The 22550-nt window shown below is 44.0% G+C and overlaps 1 protein-coding gene across 2 annotated transcripts in view; it reads right to left on the minus strand.

Moving 5' to 3' along the window:
• Positions 1-1233: 1233 nt before the first annotated feature.
• LOC134337020 (protein PML-like) overlaps positions 1234-22550 on the minus strand; it is a 40243-nt gene continuing 18926 nt past the window's right edge. For both annotated transcript variants that reach the window (XM_063031770.1, XM_063031769.1), the window contains exons 3-6: positions 13813-14390; positions 12150-12220; positions 9491-9722; positions 1234-3015 (exon numbers count right to left, since the gene is read on the minus strand). In XM_063031770.1, the coding sequence (XP_062887840.1) occupies positions 2978-3015; positions 9491-9722; positions 12150-12220; positions 13813-14390 (919 nt within the window). In that variant the 3' untranslated portion in view covers positions 1234-2977. The remainder of the gene's footprint in view (positions 3016-9490; positions 9723-12149; positions 12221-13812; positions 14391-22550) is intronic.

The following is a 22550-nucleotide window of genomic DNA, read 5'->3' on the forward strand; positions in this document are numbered from 1 at the left end:
TCTGTATAAATCTGGTAAGGGTTTGGTGTACTCTTTATCGCAAGTGAGGTGAGGGTCAAACCAGCACACCACATCCCAGATGCTGCCTCACTAGGATCCTCTCAAATATCTTTTAACAAATCATCTCACAATAAAGGCCAGCATATAATGTGCCTTCCTAATTTGATTGTTCCATCTATAACTTAAATTTTTGGTATAACCAACCTCTCAATCCAGAGGGAATTAATTTATTGTATGCTATTTTCTAGTAATTTTCCAGTCTATGTCCTCTAATTGGATTTAATAGCCTCCATAGCAGCCAATCTAGACTCTTGAAAGTCCAAACACTTTCATCCTTACCAAACTGCAGATAACAGCCCAACTGATCACAGCTTTCCTTCTTCCTTAAATAGAGGGATCTTCTAATCTATAGTAACTGTTCTTGACTCAATGAACTTTGGAAGACAACAACCAGTTTATCTTATCCACCCACAGATCCCGCTGTTCTCGACACAATGAATTTTGGAAGATGACAACCAGTTTATCCACCCACAGCTGCCTCTTTCCCATTTTCATAACCAGGCAAGCAGGTCCTTGAAATTTGCCAGTTTTCAGTCCCATTAAGTTATCCAACACCACTCATGAACTAATGCTAATTTCCCTCTGTTCCTTATTCTCCAATACTTCCAGGAGGTTTATTGTGTCACCTTCTGTGAAGACAATCAGAAAAATATTTATTTAATTTTCATAATCTTCAAAATAACTTTTCAGTGTGGAAAGGATCCTTGTTAGCTTTGATAATCTTCAAAACAGAGACGTTACTGTCTAATATACAAAGTATATTACTGTAATTCATGTTTTTTTCTATTGTTATGTATTGCATTGTACAGCTGCTGCAAAGGCAACAAATTTCACAACAAATGCTGGTGATATTAAACATGATTCTGACAAGTCCATTGAGGACATTTTAAAAGGTGGTGTCTCCAGATTGCACACCCCTGCCATTTGAGAACTTCTTCCTCTCTGGAACATACCTATGACACAAAGGTTGGGGGTGTTGTGGATAGTGTAGAGGTTGACATGGTTGTAATATGTAATGCCTAGACTATTGATCTGGTATCTGGAATTCCATCTCAGCACTTAGAGGAAATGGCATTCAAATAGTTAAATGTAGGCTTTTTAAAAGCTATTGCAATTGCCCTGTCAATTTACTACCACTATTAAGCCATCTGGCCACTGTTGTTGCGAGAATGAAGTCACTGGAGAAAAGTACTGGTAGATATGAAGCAGCTTCTTTATTCAACAAAACAAGATACAGCAGGCATCATTGGGTGGAAACATCTGCTTATGCCCAGCACTACACACATTTTATGTGTTAAACATCAAAGGACCATTTCATACTCACAAAGCTTTCTCTGCAACTACACTTAAAACTTCACACCTACACCACACAAAGCAATGAATTTAAATCAGCATTGTCTGGTCTGTGACCCACCGCTTTTAAGAACCGATTATTCATTTAAATTAAATCTACAACTTACATTCAAAGATTGGGACTGAGAAGTAATTTGCTAAATGTAAATGTGCTAAACTCTAAAATTGTTCTAATAGCTTTCAGACGGAATCCTCTGCTTTACTTGCTTTGGCCTGCATCCACAGTCTCATTTTATTTATATATAAAGTCCATGTAATCCTGATGAAGGGTCTCAGCCTGAAATGTCATCTGTTTATTCCTCTCCGTAGATGCTTCCTGACCTGCTGAGTTCCTCCAGCATTCTGTGTGTGGTACTGAGGCATCTCTTGTGTTTGGCCTGGACCCAACTGCAGCCGCACCCCCCCCCCCCCAACGTTAGTGATTCTTAACTGCCCTCTGCATCGACAGAGCTGGTAACTCTATTCAGGTGGCAATTAAGGATCACATTGACAATATGCATTTCACCAGCCACTCTTTCTCAGGCTTAGTACATCACAGATTGTGTGTATGCTAAAGTTCTCATTGTGTTCTTCAGCGAACATGCAGTGGAGTGTATTTCTAACCAGTAGGCCAGCAGGTACAGTATTTTATTGTGGACTGCTGTGCCTCGTTGAAAACGTATCCAGTGTAGTTTTTGGATAGATGTGCAGATAATGATTCTGGCTAACCCTTCCCTCCTTGCCCTTGAGTCACTGTCCCCGATTACAGTCCAAGTCACCCAGTGCTGCTGGGATTCTTGCCGTTTCAAGCTGCAGTCATCTGCAAGAAGGAATTTTTATTTAATCTTTCGCTTCTCCTTCGCTGTCTCTGAAACACATTGTTTTGAAGTGTTCTACTGTTTTATTCCAGATTGCCAACATCGACTGTCTTTAATTTTGTCAACAATAAGAAATTCAGGGATCAACTAGATTGACATAGAGAGAAATGAGATTAGCATATTTTATTGCAGTCTTTAAATGTATCACTTGGCACTGTGTAATTTCTCTTTCATATTAAATATCCACTCTCTTAAAACAAAGTTCGGCTGTAAACCAATCAGTTTATCAACATAGTAAGTAGATTACTAAATTTGGCATGATTCAGTCTAAGTAGTTACTGTTTTTTATATTCTATTCGATTCTTTTCAAAAATAATAATGGTAATTTTTTTGAAATCTCTTGCCCATCAGCACATCACGTCTATGCTGGTCCATCTACACTGATCCCATTTGCCAGGATTTGAACCATATCCATCTATGCTTTGCATTTTTAAGTGCCTGAAAAAAATGCATCTGCAAGAACGGTTATGTCTGACTCCATCAGCCCCTCACAATGAGTTTCAGATATCATGGGGATGAAGGCAGAGCAGAGACAGCTGAAGTTTCTGGGAATAGTTCACAAGGCACAGGGTAGACACAGAAACATAGAAACATACAGCACAATACAGGCCCTTCGGCCCACAAAGATATTAATCACCACAGTCTGTGTATCAGTGCTGCTGCTGGGCCCTTCCGTTCCAATTCAGACCTTTATCTCCAGCCAAATCTCAGTTGGAATCTTCAGAATCTATCTGTATCATCTCCACTGGAAAAGTTGAGAGAGAGAGAGAGTCAGGATCAGATTGTGTTTATGATATAAACAGAGCAATCAATTAGAACCTGTAATGTTGGAGAGAATGAGATGAATGTTCGAGAATCTGCCACGAGTTTTGAAAGAACATTTACAGGAATGCATTGCTTGTTCAACATTAAATAGTGACCGGTAGATCCCAGTGCATTGTCTGAGACAATACTCGCTCAGCAACTGCAGCAGATTCCTTGTATTCAGAGCTAAGAGTGCTCCTCATTAGCTTCATGGATCAATTTAGCTCACTGACAGAGATACAAGAAACACCCACAAATTCTGTAAATCTGGAGGGACTCGGCAGACCAGGCAGCATCAATGGAGGGAAATTAACAGTCAATGTTTTGTGCCAAGACCCTTCTCCAGGACTGGAAAGAAAGAGGGGAGGTAGCCAGTATAAAAGGTTGAGGGGGTGGTGGTGGTAGTGAATGGAGAGAGAGCTGGCAGGTGACAGATGAATCAAGGTGAGAGGGCAAGAAAGACATGGTGGAGGGATTGGGATTGATGCAAGAAGCTGGGAGGAGATAGGTGGAAGTGACAAAGGTTTGAAGAAGATGGAATCTGATAGGAGAGGACAGTGCACCATGGAATAAAGGGGTGAAGAGGGGAACTAGAGGGAAATGGGGAGGAAAGAGAAGGGGAATTACAGTCAGTGGGATAAGAGAAAACAAGGGGGATTGAGTACTGGAGTTAGAGAAATCAATGTCCATGCCATCAGGTTAGAGACTACCAAGGCAGAATATGAAGTGCTGTCTAACTGCATCTGGCCTCCACGTGCCAGGAGGGGGGTCTGTGAACAGATGTGGAAGGTGGAATTACAACAGCTGGCTACCGGGAGATACTGGCTATTATTGATGGAGTAAAGGTGCTTGACAAAGTGATGTCCTGATCTGTGTCAGGTCCCACTGATTGAGAGGATTTCTGACTCATGGATAGAACTGCATCTTAGACAAGTGGGCAACAGTCAGGAGAGGGAAGGGCAGGAGTCACAGGCTAGAGAGCACCCCTGTGGCTGTACCCCTTGACAATAAGTACTCCTGCTTGAGTACTGTTGGGTGGGGGGGGGGAGAACAGCCTACCTAGGGGAAGCAACAGTGGCCCTGTGGCTCAGAAGGGTAGAGAAAGGAAGTGGAAGGCAGTAGTGATAGGGGATAACTCTATAGTTAGGGGATCAGACAGTCAATTCTGTGGACACAGGAAAGAAACACAGATGGTAGTTTGCCTCCCAGGTGCCAGGGTCTGGGATGTTTCTGATCACGTCCAAGATATCCTGCAGTGGGAGGGAGAACAGCCAGAGGTCGTGGTACATATTGGTACCAACAACATAGCAGGAAAAGGGAGGAGGTCCTGAAAGCAGGAAGTTAGGAAGGAAGCTGAGAAGCAGGACCTCAAAGGTAGTAATTTCCGGATTACTGCCTGTGCCACATGACAGTGAGAATAGGAATAGAATGAGGTGGAGGATAAATGCGTGGCCGAGGGATTGGAGCAGGGCGCAGGGATTCAGATTTCTGGATCATTGGGACCTCTTTTGGGGCAGGAGTAACCTGTACAAAAAGGACGGGTTGCACTTGAATCCTGGCAGAGAGGTTTGCTGAGACTACTGGGGAGAGTTTAAACTAGGATTGCTGAGGGGTGGGAACCAAACTGAAGAGATGGAGGAAGAGGAGGTTGGCTCACAAATAAGTAAAGCTTGGAGACAGTGTGAGAGGGAGGATAGGCAGGTGATAGAGAAGGGACATTCTCAGACCAATGGTTTGAGATGTGTCTATTTTAATGCAAGGACTATTACAAACAAAGCCGATGAGCTGTGATGTTGTGGCCATTACAGAGACTTGGATGGCTCAGGGGCAGAAATGGTTACTTTGAGTGCCAGGCTTCAGATCTTTCATAAAGGACAGGGAAGGAGGCAAAAGAGGTGGGGGTGTGGCACTGTTGATCAGCGATAGTGTCACAGCCGTGGAAAAGGAGGAAGACATGGAGGGATTGTCTACGGAGTCTCTATAAATGGAAGTTAGGAACAGGAAGGGGTCAATAACTCTACTGGGTGTTTTTTATATAACAATAGTAACAGGGATATCGAGGAGCAGTTAGGGAGACAGATTCTGGAAAGGTGTAATAATAACAGGGTTGTCGTGGTGGGAGATTTTAATTTCCCAAATATCGATTGGCATGTCCCTAGAGCAAGGGGGTTTAGATGGCATGGAGTTTGTTAGCTGTGTTCAGGAAGGTTTCTTGACACAATATGTAGACAAGCCTACAAGAGGAGAGGCTGTACTTGATATGGTATTGGGAAATGAACCTGGTCAGGTGTCAGATCTCTCAGTGGGAGAGCATTTTGGAGATAGTGATTACAAATCTTTCTTTTTCAATCTTTTTATTAATTTCAAAATATAGAAGCAAAACATAGCAATAATACAAATAGTAGGAGATATATTGTTACACTTAAAAAAAGTAATTGCAAAACCAAGTAGTGTAAATTAACAAAGCTCCCAAACATGTAGAACTAACCACGGATAATACAAAGCAAAAAAAAACTGGAAAAAAAAATCATGAAAAAGAAAAAAAAAACAAAACAAAAAAAAAGCAAACCCCATCCCCAAAGAAAAACAAAATTAATCAACTAAACTAAAAGACTTGGGGAAAACTAACAACTTAAAAATGGAAAAGAAGAAAACCTTAGTGTCGACGTCTCCATTCCCCTCCAACAACAGTACAGAGAGATAAAACAAGTTTGGAAATGATCAAATTACATCAGATGAAAATGCTGAATGAATGGCCTCCAAGTTTTTTCAAACTTAATAGAAGGGTCATAAACTGCACTTCTAATTTTCTCGAAATTCAAACACACCATAGTTTGTGAAAACCAATGAAATACAGTAGGAGGGTTAATCTCTTTCCAATTCAACAAAATGGACCTTCTAGCTATTAAAGTAAGAAATGCAATCATCCTTCGTGATGAAGAGGTTAAATTATTTAAGTCTATCATTGGTAGTCCAAAGATAGCAGTAATTGGATGAGGTTGTAAGTCTATATTTAGGACCGTTGAAATAATATCAAAAATATCTTTCCAATATTTCTCCAACAAGGGACACATCCTTTCCAATATTTCTCCAACAAGGGAATCTATCTCCTTCACCACAGCATTGGTGAGGGATAGGAACAGACAAGTTAGGAAAACATTTAACTGGAGTAAGGGGAAATATGAAGCTATCAGGCAGGAACTTGGAAACAGATGTTCTCAGGGAAATATATGGAAGAAATGTGGGAAACGTTCGGGAATATTTGCATGGAGTTCTGCATAGGTATGTTCCAATTAGACCGGAAAAGGATGATAGGGTACAGGAACGGTTGTGTACAAAGGCTGTTGTAAATCTAGTCAAGAAGAAAAGAAGAGCTTATGAAAGGTTCAAAAAGCTAGGTAATGATAGAGATCTTAAAGATTATAAGGCTAGCAGGAAGGAGCTCAAGAAAGAAATTAGGAGAGCCAGAGGGGGCCATGCGAAGACCTTGGCGAACAGGATTAAGAAAACCCCCAAGGCATTCTACAAGTATGTTAAGAGCAAGAGGATAAGACGTGAGAGAATCAGACCAATCAAGTGTGACAATGGAAAAGTGCGTATGGAACCGGAGGAGGTAGCCAAGGTACTTAATGAATACCTTGCTTCAGTATTCACCATGGAAAAGGACCTTGACAATTGTAGGGATGACCTACAGTGGACTGAAAAGCTTGAGAATGTAGATATTTAGAAAGAGGATGTGCAGGAGCTTTTGGAAACATCAAATTAGATAAGTACGAGAGGTACCCTAGGCTACTGTGGGAGGCAAGGGAGGAGATTGCTGAGCCTCTGGCGATGATCTTTGTTTGCATCATCAATGGGGTTGGGAGAGGTTCCAGTGGATTGGAGGGTTGCGGATGTTATTGCATTACTCAAAAAAGGGAGTAGACGTAGCCCAGGAAATTATAGACCAGTGAGTCTGACTTCAGTGGTTGGTAAGTTGATGGAGAAGATCCTGAGAGGCAGGATTTATGAACATTTGGAGAGACATAATATGATTAGGAATAGTCAGCATGGCTTTGTGGAAGGGAGGTCATACCTTACGAGCCAGATTGAATTTTTTGAAGATGTGACTGAACACATTGATGATGGTAGAGCAGTAGATGTAGTGTATATGGATTTCAGCAAGGTATTTGACAAGGTACCCCATGCAAGGCTTATTGAGAAAGTAAGGAGGCATGGGATCCAAGGGGACATTGCTTTGTGGATTCAGAACTGGCTTGCCCACAGAAGGCAAAGAGTGACTGTAGACGGGTCATATTCTACATGGAGGTCGGTCACTAGTGGTGTGCCTCAGGGATCTGCTCTGGGACCCTTACGCTTCGTGATTTTTATAAATGACCTGGCTGAAGAACTGGGGGCATGGGTTATCAAATTTGCTGATGACGCAAGGTTGGAGGTGGTGTGGATAGTGTGGAGGGCTGTCAGAGGTTACAGCGGGATATTGCTAGGATGCAAAAACAGGCGGAGAAGTGGCAGACGGAGTTCAACCCAGATAAGTGTGAGGTGGTTCATTTTGGTAGGTCAAATATGATGGCAGAATATAGCATTAATGGTAAGACTCTTGGCAATGTGGAGGATCAGAGGGATCTTGGGGTCCGAGTCCATAGGACACTCAAAGCTGCTACGCAGGTTGACTCTGTGGTTAAGAAGGCATATGGTGCTTTATCCTTCATCAATCATGGGATTGAGTTTAGGAGCCAAGAGGTAATGTTGCAGCCATATAAGGACCCTGGTCAGACCCCACTTGGGAGTATTGTGCTCAGTTCTGGTCGCCTCACTATAGGATGTGGAAACCATAGAAAGGGTGCAGAGGAGATTTACAAGGATGTTGCCTGGATTGGGGGGCATGCCTTATGAGAATAGGTTGAGTGAACGCGGTCTTTTTTCCTTGGACCAACGGAGGATGAGAGGTGACCTGATAGAGGTGTATAAAATGATGAGAGGCATTGATCGTGTGGATAGTCAGAGGCTTTTTCCAGGGCTGAAAGGGCACAGTTTTAAGGTCCTTGGAAGTAGGTACAGAGATGTCAGGGGCAAGTTTTTTTACGCAGAGAGTGGTGAGTGCGTGGAATGGGCTGCCAGCAACGGTGGTGGAGGTGGATACGATAGGGTCTTTTAAGAGGCTCCTGGACAGGTACATGGAGCTTAGAAAAGTACGGGGCTATGGGTAACCCTAGGTAATTTCTAAGGTAAGGACATGTTCGGCACAGTTTTGTGGGCCGAAAGGCTGTATCGTGCTGTAGGTTTTCTATGTCTCTAATTCACCATTTTTAGGTTTATGGGAGCTTATTGCCAGTTAAAAAACACACTATTATTTATTGAGTTTACAGTGCCCACTGACAACAGTGGATAGAGAAATTATTGCACTCTTTGAGAGATATGAAAATTCACCAAAAATAAACAAAATTGTGGGATGTTTGCAGAGAGCATGGAATGGATTTGCTTACAATGTCAAATATACACTCAGTGGCCCCTATACCTAAGAAAGTGGACACTGAGTATGTTTGTGATCTGCTGCTGCTGTAGCCCACCCACTTCAAGTTTCAATGTGTTGTGTTGCACACTCAGAGAATCTCCTCTGCACACCACTATTGTAATGAGTGGCTATTTGAGTTAATGTACTATTGTAATTCAGAGAATCTCCTCTGCACACCACTATTGTAATGAGTGGCTATTTGAGTTAATGTACTATTGTAACTCAGAGAATCTCCTCTGCACACCACTATTGTAATGAGTGGCTATTTGAGTTAATGTACTATTGTAATTCAGAGAATCTCCTCTGCACACCACTATTGTAATGAGTGGCTATTTGAGTTAATGTACTATTGTAACTCAGAGAATCTCCTCTGCACACCACTATTGTAATGAGTGGCTATTTGAGTTAATGTACTATTGTAATTCAGAGAATCTCCTCTGCACACCACTATTGTAATGTGGTTACTTGAGTAAATGTTGCCTTCCTGTCAATTTAAACCAGTCTGGCCATTCTCTTCCGACCTCTCTCATTAACAAGGCATTTTCACAGACAGAACTGCCACACACTGGATGGTTTTGTTTGCTGCACCATAATCTGTAAACTCTAGAAACCGTTGACTGTTGCGCATGAAAATCCCAGGATATCATCAGATTCTGAGATAGTCAAACCAACCTGTCTGGCACTCACAATCATTCCACGATCATAAACTCTCAGATCACACTTCTTCCCCATTCTGACGTTTGGCCTAAGTAACAAATAAACTTCCGACCACATCTGCATGCTCTTAAGCACTGAGTTGCTGCCAAACGAGTGGCTAATTAGATATTTGCATTAAGGAGACAGTGTACCACTGTACCTAACAAAGTGGCCACAGAGTGCAGCTGAAGGAAAGTAAGTTTACCTGCGTCCTGAAACATGTTTGTCTGTTCCTGTACGTCAGTGTCAACAATAGAAATCACTCTCTGTGTGCAGGGACTGGGGCTCTGTACAGTGCCACTGGGGCCAGCAGTGGAAAGTGCCTCCATCTTGTTGCTTGGTTCCTCCTTCAGGCATGGCTTTTTGAAGACTTGTGTTTCCTTGGCCTCAAGACATTTCCTTTTGTTGAAATTGCACTGCGATGTCTCGCCCACTTCCTGAAGAAGCGAATGTTTAGCAAGTTACCAACAGAACTCAAACCCAGCTCATCTTGGGAAGTGCTGGACTTACAACCGGCATCAGTCTCAGCGGTGCCCCTTAGTTCTGCCTGAAAGAATTCTTCTGAAGTCAAATACAACTTAAATTCTAACCGACAATTGATTCACAACGGTGAGAACTCAATGGGTCCCTCAATATAGCCACAGCTCTCACCAAGATTGACTGCTTATGCCCTCATCTGTCAGGGTTCTAATTTTTATAAACCCTGGGGTGCAGTTCATCTGGTGCGGGCACCTTCTCTCTTGTAACAGTAACTGCACCCACTTCTCTTACTTCACATACTACAAGTTATGTGCAGTTCTCGTCATCTAACTACAGAAAAGATATCGGTAAGCTTGAAAGAGTACAAAGAAAATTTACAAGGATGTTGCTAGAATTTAGGGACCTGAGTAATATTATTTAACCTGAGTTAAGTAAGTTCGGACTTTATTCCCTCCAGTGTACAAGAATGAAGGGAGATTTGATAAAGGTATACAAAATTTTGAGGGGTATAGATAGGCTAAATGCAGGCAGGCTTTTTCCACTGAGACTAGAACTAGAGGCCATGGGTTAAGGGTGAAGGGTGAACTACTTAAGGGGGAACTTCTTCACTCAAAGGATAAGGGAGTCTGTAATGAGCTGCCAGCATTACTGGTGTATTACAACATCTAAGAAAAATTTGGATAGGTACATGGATGGGAGAGGTATGGAGGGCTGTGTTCCAGGTGCAGGCCAATGGGATTGGGCAGAATAATAGTTCGGCAGGGACTAGATGGGCCAAAGGGTCTGCTTCTGTGCTGTATTGCTCTGTGACTGTGGGACAGACAAGGCTGGGGCTGGAAGTCTGTGACCACTGACCACGTGAGCATTCCTCAGCCAGCCAGCACTGGGAACCCTGCAGAGGGAGAGCAGACAACCTGCCTCCTCCTTACTGGCATGTCCCCTCAACACAGGCTGAAGCTTTGCTCAGTCTCTTGAGCTGTGTTAAGGAGAGGGGAGAGAGCTTGAGGAACAGGATAACACAGCCCTGGTGAATCATACACAGCACTCACTTAGCTGCACAATGTTGTACACAATTGGATACAATAGGGTCTTTGAAGAGACTCCCAGATAGGTACATGGAGTTCAGAAAAATAGAGGGCTTTGGGTAACCCTAGGTAATTTCTGAAGTAAGTACATGTTCGGCACAGCTTTGTGGGCCAGAGGGCCTGTATTGTGCTGTAGGGTTTCTATGTTTCTACAATAGGTACGTCGTAAGTCCCAGTACAATACAGGAAGCAACAGCCTGCTGACTAACCATGTAGAAAGTCAAGCATGCTATTACAGTCAGCCCCCTTATCCGCGGGGGATTGGTTCCGGGACCCCCCGCGGATACCAAAAAACGCAAATGCTCAAGTCCCTTATTTAACCTCAGTGTGGTGGATTTTAGGACCTGGTGGAGCTCTGAATCCGCAGTGTTTCTGTTCACGAAAATAATCACGATCACGAATGAAAATGAAGTGGAAATAATAAAGCGATCGGAAAGAAGTGAAATGCCATCGGTCATTGGAAAAGCATTAGGCTACAGTCGGTCAACGATCGGAACAATTTTAAAGGATAAAGTGAGAAAGGCCCTGCCCCGATGAAAGCTACAATTATTACTAAGCAACGCAGTGGTTTAATTATCGAAATACCTTAGTTTCTTAAGTGTTTTATATGCATAGAAAGGAAAAATATATACCGTTTTTATTTCAATACTGATCCGCAGTAACCTACGCACATCCTCCCGTATACTTTGTCATCTCTAGATTACTTATAATACCTAATACAATGTAAACGCTATGTAAATCGTTGTTATACTGCATCGTTTGGGGCATAATGGCAAGAAAAAAAAGTCTGTTCATGCTCAAACAACGAGTGCTGGAGAGAGAACTTCCGGGTTTTCCCATTCCGCGGTTGGTTGAATCCGCGCGTGCGGAACCTGCGGGTAAGGAGGGTCGACTGTACTCCTGTTCCCTTCGCAGACAGGAATAAGGTAGGAAACACTCACTTTGTGACCAGCTGCAACCCACTCCAGGCAAGCAAAGACAAGCACCTCCCAGTTCATGGCAGGGATCGAAAAGCCACGTGACTCTCAGTGAGAAACAGTAATGACAGGGCAAGGTGAGGTAATGGAAGAAGAGGTGGGGTAAAGTAGAAAGCAGTGTGATAACGGATGGAGTTAATACCAGTTTGATTTGGAGCTACTCCTGCACTGATCCTCGCCAGCCACAGTGGTTTGTGACAGAGCTGGAAGTCAGCTGGTCATCACATTTTATCCAATTACTTCCTCAGTTTTGTCACAGAATTCTCAGCTTGGTGTTGAACCCACTTTAAATCCTTGAATGAGACTAATTATGCAAATTCACCTTATTACATGGAGCAGCAACATCACATCCCAATGACTTGAAATTCTCTTTCGAAGCAGACCCAGGCATCACTGAAAAATAATAAACTTGATCAATAAATGATGTATATATCTAGTCCTAACACATAAAGGTGTAACACGCTGTAAGGTTTCACTGCTAAGGCTAACGTAATGGCTTCTAAGTAATGTTCCACTGCTAAGGTAATGGTTTTTCTGTAGCAGCAATGTTTGGGTTATGACTGGAGATAACGGGACATGTTAGCCAATGAGCAGGATGTTGTGTGTCTGGGAGCTGGGATTTCCATCGGGGAGCGATGCAGAGAGAGGACGCGAATGGAGAGAGTTGGCAGACCACCAGACAGACTGGACTGAGGAGCGAGGGTCCAAGGGCCGGCTACGCTCGGAGGCTGATGGGAACAAATGAACAAACAGTGAGCTCCAACGATGCGCAATAGACTGTTTCACAAGATTGGGCCCTTTTCTTTCTTTTGTTTCTTTACTAACCATATTGTCAAATTAAGAATTATAAAGCTCAATCGTTTAATCGCATTTTGTGTACTGTTTGATATTTTGCGGTGCAGGTTTGTAACTGGGCGACACATCACACAGCATCCACACAAACGTGATTTCTCCGTTTGGCGGGGCCAGAGGCTGTTTTCCCCAGATGACCACGGGCTGGTCGAACCTGAGGTCTTGAGGGTCACAAAGAGAAAGGATTAACTTATGTTTATATCTACCATTCATTGAAAACAGTTCTTGGAGTGCCCATAGGACCAAATTAACAAATGTCACGGGGAGCAGAAAGAGAGCAACAGATCATCTACTGGAAGAACTCAGCGGGCCGAACAACATCTATGAGAGGGAAGGAAGTGTTGATGTTTTGGGTTGTAACACTGCATCAGAACTGAGAGTTGAGTGGGAAGATGGCCTCATATTCCACCTGCGTGGTCTATATCCCAATGGCATGAACAATGAGTTTTTCAATTTTTGGTAATCTGCCCCTTTAGTTAATCATTTCAACTTCTTTCTCTACCTCCCCCCTTCTCTCTTTCTAATCCTCCACTAGCCCACCCATTCCCTCAGCTGGCCCGACATCAGCCACCTTCATCCCCCTCTTGGTTCCATTACACACACACATTCATCGTGCTCACAGTTCCCCAAAGGAGTTCTTGTTGCATCTGCCATGCTGGAAGTTGCTTCCAGTGGAACAACATACCACAGAATGGGGAGAATACCCATGCTTTCACATCAGATACTGTATACACGGATACTGACACAAGAAACTGCAGGTGCTACAGTCTGGGTGGGGGTGGGGTAAGTGTGAGCTCCAGCTGTAGGAACCCACAGCACATCTCTCTAAATGACAGTCAGGTAACACTGCTGGAGCACATGGGCTGTGACCCAGTGATTTCCCTACAAGGCACAGACAGGCACGGGTGTTGATGGGACATAGGACACATTTTCGGGACTGGACACGGCCTGGGATCAGGTCACATTCTGGGAGTCTGTCCACCAGACACCAGTAGCATGGCTTTGAAATATCCTTCCCTGCTCAGAGGAGGAATTCGGGGTCTCATCAAAGCCCTTGCCACTGTCCACTGATAATTTAGGGTGACTGTCACTCTAATCATGAAAGGCAACAGGAGTTCCTGATGATTACTTACTTCTTGTAATGATCAAATTGCCTAGCATTTTCTCTGGAAGGATGCAGCACTCCTTAAAGTCAATAATGCTGTTTTCCACCTGCACATCCATTGGCTTTTTCTCCTGCAGCTGGTTCAGAGCCAACTTGACCATCCCCTGCAGCCTCAGGATTTCCTCTTCCGTGGCATAACGTAGCAGCTGGGACACCATGTCTCTGCTCGCTGCCATTCTCTTCAGCACGTTCTCCGTGCTGGTCAGGCACTCCTGGAGCTTCTGGGTTTTGGATGAGTGAAGCTCCTGCAGCTCGCGGAGCAGCCTGTGCTCCTCCTCCTTCACCTTCTCCAGGGCAGCAGCAACCCGGGCTCTGATCAGATCCTCCAGCTTGTACTTGTCCTTGTTCAGTTTGTCCACCAGCTGTTCCAGTTCAGTCTGGGATTCCTCAAACTTCAACTGGCTCGCCTGGATGTCAGTCAGTGTCTCACGCAGTTCGCTCTTCTGGAAGGTGATCTGCTTTCGCACAGTTATGCAGTTGTGGTCCTTGTGTTCCAGGAGCACGCACAAGACACAGAGCCATGTTGAGCAGGTCCTGCAGAACAGACTGCACACAAAGACTCATTACATTTGCTATCAGACCAAAGCATAAAACCCACATTCTTTTCTAACACTTCATGAAGAGCCCTCTGATGGAAGTTGGGTTAGAATCCCAAAGTGGAAACGACCAACTCATCCAGGCTGACAGCTAGTCCCATTTAACAACGTGTGGCCCTTCCCATCTATGTAACATGCTGTTCTTGTACCTGCCTGAACCACTTCCTCTGGCAGCTCGTTCCATATATTCACCACCCTCTGTATGAAGAAGTTGCTTCCCAGGCCCCAATGAAATCTTTCACCTCTAGACTTTAGTACCCCTTCACTGGGAAAAAGACTATTCACCCAATCTATACCCTTAATGATTTGATTTACACCTCTATAAAATTACCCCTCAATCTCCTCTGCTCTAAGGAATAAGATCCAAGCCTGCCCAATCCCTCACTATAACTCAGGCCCACAAATCCTGACAGGATCCGTGTGAACTTTCTCTACACTATTTCCAGTTTCATAATGTCCTTCCTATTACAGGGTGATGAATAATGTACACCATACTTCATGAACTCTTGGACATCCACAACATACAAACCCTATCTTACCGTATACTTACAGAATGTTGCAATAAACCTATTTGACCCAGAAAAGGTTACTAACTCAGCTGCTTCAGAAAGTAGGTAAGAGTCAATAACATACGGTAGGTAGGTGGAGATGAGAGACACATGAGCAAGTGAGAGCAGACCAGCCTGAGGGGTATTAGTGATTACAGGGATTTTTAATAATAAATCAGTCTATGGCTCAGTAGGATAGCGGTTTATTTAACAGTATACGCTGCCAGTGATGTTGGTTTGATTCCCACTGCTATCTGTAAGTCCCACCGCAACCTCCGCATGACTTCCTCCGGGTTTTCTCCCATATATTGTGGGCACACTACACAGGCGCCAAAAGCATTGCACCATTTTCAGACTGCTCCCAGCATATACTCCTCATCCTGCAAAATGACACCTTTCACTGGATACTTCAATGTAGATGCGACAAATCAATCTAATCTCTCATTCTTTATTAATGGAACGGTCCAGTGAACAAATAGTTCTATTTAAAATCCTCACTTCATTTATTTGGTTGAATTTCAATTCCCTGCCATTTCAGGTCACGAGGTGAAATGTGTAGTCCTTTGGATATTAGTCTGGAAACCAGTGTCTGATGGGGTCACAGAGTGATATTAGTCTGGAAACCAGTGTGTGATGGAGTCAGAGTGATATTAGTCTGGAAACCAGTGTGTGATGGGGTCAGAGTGATATTAGTCTGGAAACCAGTGTGTGATGGAATCAGAGTGATATTAGTCTGGAAACCAGTGTGTGATGGAGTCAGAGTGATATTAGTCTGGAAACCAGTGTGTGATGGAGTCAGAGTGATATTAGTCTGGAAACCAGTGTGTGATGGGGTCACAGTGTGATATTAGTCTGGAAACCAGTGTGTGATGGGGTCACAGAGTGATATTAGTCTGGAAACCAGTGTGTGATGGGGTCACAGAGTGATATTAGTCTGGAAACCAGTGTGTGATGGAGTCAGAGTGATATTAGTCTGGAAACCAGTGTGTGATGGAGTCACAGAGTGATATTAGTCTGGAAACCAGTGTGTGATGGAGTCAGAGTGATATTAGTCTGGAAACCAGTGTGTGATGGAGTCAGAGTGATATTAGTCTGGAAACCAGTGTGTGATGGGGTCACACAGTGATATTAGTCTGGAAACCAGTGTGTGATGGAGTCAGAGTGATATTAGTCCGGAAACCAGTGTGTGATGGGGTCACAGAGTGATATTAGTCTGGAAACCAGTGTGTGATGGGGTCAGAGTGATATTAGTCTGGAAACCAGTGTGTGATGGAGTCAGAGTGATATTAGTCTGGAAACCAGTGTGTGATGGGGTCAGAGTGATATTAGTCTGGAAACCCGTGTGTGATGGAGTCAGAGTGATATTAGTCTGGAAACCAGTGTGTGATGGGGTCACAGAGTGATATTAGTCTGGAAACCAGTGTGTGATGGAGTCAGAGTGATATTAGTCTGGAAACCAGTGTGTGATGGGGTCAGAGTGATATTAGTCTGGAAACCAGTGTGTGATGGAGTCAGAGTGATATTAGTCTGGAAACCAGTGTGTGATGGAGTCAGAGTGATATTAGTCTGGAAACCAGTGTGTGATGGGGTCACAGTGTGATATTAGTCTGGAAACCAGTGTGTGATGAGGTCACAGAGTGATATTAGTCTGGAAACCAGTGTGTGATGGGGTCACAGAGTGATATTAGTCTGGAAACCAGTGTGTGATGGGGTCAGAGTGATATTAGTCTGGAAACCAGTGTGTGATGGAGTCAGAGTGATATTAGTCTGGAAACCAGTGTGTGATGGGGTCAGAGTGATATTAGTCTGGAAACCCGTGTGTGATGGAGTCAGAGTGATATTAGTCTGGAAACCAGTGTGTGATGGGGTCACAGAGTGATATTAGTCTGGAAACCAGTGTGTGATGGGGTCACAGTGTGATATTAGTCTGGAAACCAGTGTGTGATGGAGTCAGAGTGATATTAGTCTGGAAACCAGTGTGTGATGGGGTCACAGTGTGATATTAGTCTGGAAACCAGTGTGTGATGGAGTCAGAGTGATATTAGTCTGGAAACCAGTGTGTGATGGAGTCAGAGTGATATTAGTCTGGAAACCAGTGTGTGATGGAGTCAGAGTGATAGTAGTCTGGAAACCAGTGTGTGATGGGGTCACAGTGTGATATTAGTCTGGAAACCAGTGTGTGATGGAGTCAGAGTGATATTAGTCTGGAAACCAGTGTGTGATGGAGTCAGAGTGATATTAGTCTGGAAACCAGTGTGTGATGGAGTCAGAGTGATATTAGTCTGGAAACCAGTGTGTGATGGAGTCAGAGTGATATTAGTCTGGAAACCAGTGTGTGATGGGGTCACAGAGTGATATTAGTCTGGAAACCAGTGTGTGATGGAGTCAGAGTGATATTAGTCTGGAAACCAGTGTGTGATGGAGTCACAGAGTGATATTAGTCTGGAAACCAGTGTGTGATGGGGTCACAGTGTGATATTAGTCTGGAAACCAGTGTGTGATGGAGTCAGAGTGATATTAGTCTGGAAACCAGTGTGTGATGGGGTCACAGAGTGATATTAGTCTGGAAACCAGTGTGTGATGGGGTCACAGTGTGATATTAGTCTGGAAACCAGTGTGTGATGGAGTCAGAGTGATATTAGTCTGGAAACCAGTGTGTGATGGAGTCAGAGTGATATTAGTCTGGAAACCAGTGTGTGATGGAGTCAGAGTGATATTAGTCTGGAAACCAGTGTGTGATGGAGTCAGAGTGATATTAGTCTGGAAACCAGTGTGTGATGGGGTCACAGTGTGATATTAGTCTGGAAACCAGTGTGTGATGGAGTCAGAGTGATATTAGTCTGGAAACCAGTGTGTGATGGAGTCAGAGTGATATTAGTCTGGAAACCAGCGTGTGATGGAGTCAGAGTGATATTAGTCTGGAAACCAGTGTGTGATGGGGTCAGAGTGATATTAGTCTGGAAACCAGTTTGTGATGGAGTCACAGAGTGATATTAGTCTGGAAACCAGTGTGTGATGGGGTCAGAGTGATATTAGTCTGGAAACCAGTGTGTGATGGAGTCAGAGTGATATTAGTCTGGAAACCAGTGTGTGATGGAGTCAGAGTGATATTAGTCTGGAAACCAGTGTGTGATGGGGTCAGAGTGATATTAGTCTGGAAACCAGTGTGTGATGGGGTCACAGTGTGATATTAGTCTGGAAACCAGTGTGTGATGGAGTCAGAGTGATATTAGTCTGGAAACCAGTGTGTGATGGGGTCACAGAGTGATATTACTCTGGAAACCAGTGTGTGATGGGGTCAGAGTGATATTAGTCTGGAAACCAGTGTGTGATGCAGTCACAGAGTGATATTAGTCTGGAAACCAGTGTGTGATGGAGTCAGAGTGATATTAGTCTGGAAACCAGTGTGTGATGGAGTCAGAGTGATATTAGTCTGGAAACCAGTGTGTGATGGAGTCAGAGTGATATTAGTCTGGAAACCAGTGTGTGATGGAGTCAGAGTGATATTAGTCTGGAAACCAGTGTGTGATGGAGTCAGAGTGATATTAGTCTGGAAACCAGTGTGTGATGGGGTCACAGAGTGATATTAGTCTGGAAACCAGTGTGTGATGGAGTCAGAGTGATATTAGTCTGGAAACCAGTGAGAGATGGAGTCAGAGTGATATTAGTCTGGAAACCACTGTGAGATGGAGTCACACAGTGATATTAGTCTGGAAACCAGTGTGTGATGGAGTCAGAGTGATATTAGTCTGGAAACCAGTGTGCAATGGAGTCAGAGTGATATTAGTCTGGAAACCAGTGAGAGATGGAGTCAGAGTGATATTAGTCTGGAAACCAGTGAGAGATGGAGTCAGAGTGATATTAGTCTGGAAACCAGTGTGTGATGGAGTCAGAGTGATATTAGTCTGGAAACCAGTGTGTGATGGAGTCAGAGTGATATTAGTCTGGAAACCAGTGTGTGATGGAGTCAGAGTGATATTAGTCTGGAAACCAGTGTGTGATGGAGTCAGAGTGATATCAGTCTGGAAACCAGTGTGTGATGGAGTCAGAGTGATATTAGTCTGGAAACCAGTGTGTGATGGGGTCACAGAGTGATATTAAGTCTGGAAACCAGGGTGTGATGGGGTCAGAGTGATATTAGTCTGGAAACCAGTGTGTGATGGAGTCACAGAGTGATATTAGTCTGGAAACCAGTGTGTGATGGAGTCAGAGTGATATTAGTCTGGAAACCAGTGTGTGATGGGGTCACAGTGTGATATTAGTCTGGAAACCAGTGTGTGATGGGGTCACAGAGTGATATTAGTCTGGAAACCAGTGTGTGATGGAGTCAGAGTGATATTAGTCTGGAAACCCGTGTGTGATGGGGTCACAGTGTGATATTAGTCTGGAAACCAGTGTGTGATGGAGTCAGAGTGATATTAGTCTGGAAACCAGTGTGTGATGGAGTCAGAGTGATATTAGTCTGGAAACCAGTGTGTGATGGAGTCAGAGTGATATTAGTCTGGAAACCAGTGTGTGATGGGGTCACAGAGTGATATTAGTCTGGAAACCAGGGTGTGATGGGGTCAGAGTGATATTAGTCTGGAAACCAGTGTGTGATGCAGTCACAGAGTGATATTAGTCTGGAAACCAGTGTGTGATGGGGTCACAGAGTGATATTAGTCTGGAAACCAGTGTGTGATGGGGTCACAGTGTGATATTAGTCTGGAAACCAGTGTGTGATGGGGTCACAGTGTGATATTAGTCTGGAAACCAGTGTGTGATGGGGTCACAGTGTGATATTAGTCTGGAAACCAGTGTGTGATGGAGTCAGAGTGATATTAGTCTGGAAACCAGTGTGTGATGGGGTCACAGAGTGATATTAGTCAGGAAACCAGTGTGTGATGGAGTCAGAGTGATATTAGTCTGGAAACCAGTGTGTGATGGAGTCAGAGTGATATTAGTCTGGAAACCAGTGTGTGATGGAGTCAGAGTGATATTAGTCTGGAAACCAGTGTGTGATGGGGTCACAGAGTGATATTCGTCTGGAAACCAGGGTGTGATGGGGTCAGAGTGATATTAGTCTGGAAACCAGTGTGTGATGCAGTCACAGAGTGATATTAGTCTGGAAACCAGTGTGTGATGGAGTCACAGTGTGATATTAGTCTGGAAACCAGTGTGTGATGGAGTCAGAGTGATATTAGTCTGGAAACCAGTGTGTGATGGAGTCAGAGTGATATTAGTCTGGAAACCAGTGTGTGATGGGGTCACAGTGTGATATTAGTCTGGAAACCAGTGTGTGATGGGGTCACAGAGTGATATTAGTCTGGAAACCAGTGTGTGATGGAGTCAGAGTGATATTAGTCTGGAAACCAGTGTGTGATGGAGTCACAGAGTGATATTAGTCTGGAAACCAGTGTGTGATGGGGTCAGAGTGATATTAGTCTGGAAACCAGTGTGTGATGGAGTCAGAGTGATATTAGTCTGGAAACCAGTGTGTGATGGGGTCACAGTGTGATATTAGTCTGGAAACCAGTGTGTGATGGAGTCAGAGTGATATTAGTCTGGAAACCAGTGTGTGATGGAGTCACAGAGTGATATTAGTCTGGAAACCAGTGTGTGATGGAGTCAGAGTGATATTAGTCTGGAAACCAGTGTGTGATGGGGTCACAGTGTGATATTAGTCTGGAAACCAGTGTGTGATGGGGTCACAGAGTGATATTAGTCTGGAAACCAGTGTGTGATGGAGTCAGAGTGATATTAGTCTGGAAACCAGTGTGTGATGGGGTCACAGAGTGATATTAGTCTGGAAACCAGGGTGTGATGGGGTCAGAGTGATATTAGTCTGGAAACCAGTGTGTGATGCAGTCACAGAGTGATATTAGTCTGGAAACCAGTGTGTGATGGGGTCACAGAGTGATATTAGTCTGGAAACCAGTGTGTGATGGAGTCAGAGTGATATTAGTCTGGAAACCAGTGTGTGATGGAGTCAGAGTGATATTAGTCTGGAAACCAGTGTGTGATGGAGTCAGAGTGATATTAGTCTGGAAACCAGTGTGTGATGGAGTCAGAGTGCTATTAGTCTGGAAACCAGTGTGTGATGGGGTCACAGAGTGATATTAGTCTGGAAACCAGGGTGTGATGGGGTCAGAGTGATATTAGTCTGGAAACCAGTGTGTGATGCAGTCACAGAGTGATATTAGTCTGGAAACCAGTGTGTGATGGGGTCACAGAGTGATATTAGTCTGGAAACCAGTGTGTGATGGAGTCAGAGTGATATTAGTCTGGAAACCAGTGTGTGATGCAGTCACAGAGTGATATTAGTCTGGAAACCAGTGTGTGATGGAGTCACAGTGTGATATTAGTCTGGAAACCAGTGTGTGATGGAGTCAGAGTGATATTAGTCTGGAAACCAGTGTGTGATGGAGTCAGAGTGATATTAGTCTGGAAACCAGTGTGTGATGGGGTCACAGTGTGATATTAGTCTGGAAACCAGTGTGTGATGGGGTCACAGAGTGATATTAGTCTGGAAACCAGTGTGTGATGGAGTCAGAGTGATATTAGTCTGGAAACCAGTGTGTGATGGAGTCACAGAGTGATATTAGTCTGGAAACCAGTGTGTGATGGAGTCAGAGTGATATTAGTCTGGAAACCAGTGTGTGATGGAGTCAGAGTGATATTAGTCTGGAAACCAGTGTGTGATGGGGTCACAGTGTGATATTAGTCTGGAAACCAGTGTGTGATGGAGTCAGAGTGATATTAGTCTGGAAACCAGTGTGTGATGGAGTCACAGTGTGATATTAGTCTGGAAACCAGTGTGTGATGGAGTCAGAGTGATATTAGTCTGGAAACCAGTGTGTGATGGGGTCACAGTGTGATATTAGTCTGGAAACCAGTGTGTGATGGGGTCACAGAGTGATATTAGTCTGGAAACCAGTGTGTGATGGAGTCAGAGTGCTATTAGTCTGGAAACCAGTGTGTGATGGGGTCACAGAGTGATATTAGTCTGGAAACCAGGGTGTGATGGGGTCAGAGTGATATTAGTCTGGAAACCAGTGTGTGATGCAGTCACAGAGTGATATTAGTCTGGAAACCAGTGTGTGATGGGGTCACAGAGTGATATTAGTCTGGAAACCAGTGTGTGATGGAGTCAGAGTGATATTAGTCTGGAAACCAGTGTGTGATGGGGTCACAGTGTGATATTAGTCTGGAAACCAGTTTGTGATGGGGTCAGAGTGATATTAGTCTGGAAACCAGTGTGTGATGGGGTCACAGAGTGATATTAGTCTGGAAACCAGTGTGTGATGGGGTCACAGAGTGATATTAGTCTGGACACCAGTGAGTGATGGGGTCAGAGTGATATTAGTCTGGAAACCAGTGTGTGATGGGGTCACAGAGTGATATTAGTCTGGAAACCAGTGTGTGATGGAGTCAGAGTGATATAAGTCTGGAAACCAGTGTGTGATGGAGTCAGAGTGATATTAGTCTGGAAACCAGTGTGTGATGGGGTCACAGAGTGATATTAGTCTGGAAACCAGTTTGTGATGGAGTCAGAGTGATATTAGTCTGGAAACCAGTGTGTG

The sequence above is a fragment of the Mobula hypostoma genome, chromosome 23, assembly GCF_963921235.1.
Source record: "Mobula hypostoma chromosome 23, sMobHyp1.1, whole genome shotgun sequence".
Taxonomy (NCBI): Eukaryota; Metazoa; Chordata; class Chondrichthyes; order Myliobatiformes; family Myliobatidae; genus Mobula; species Mobula hypostoma.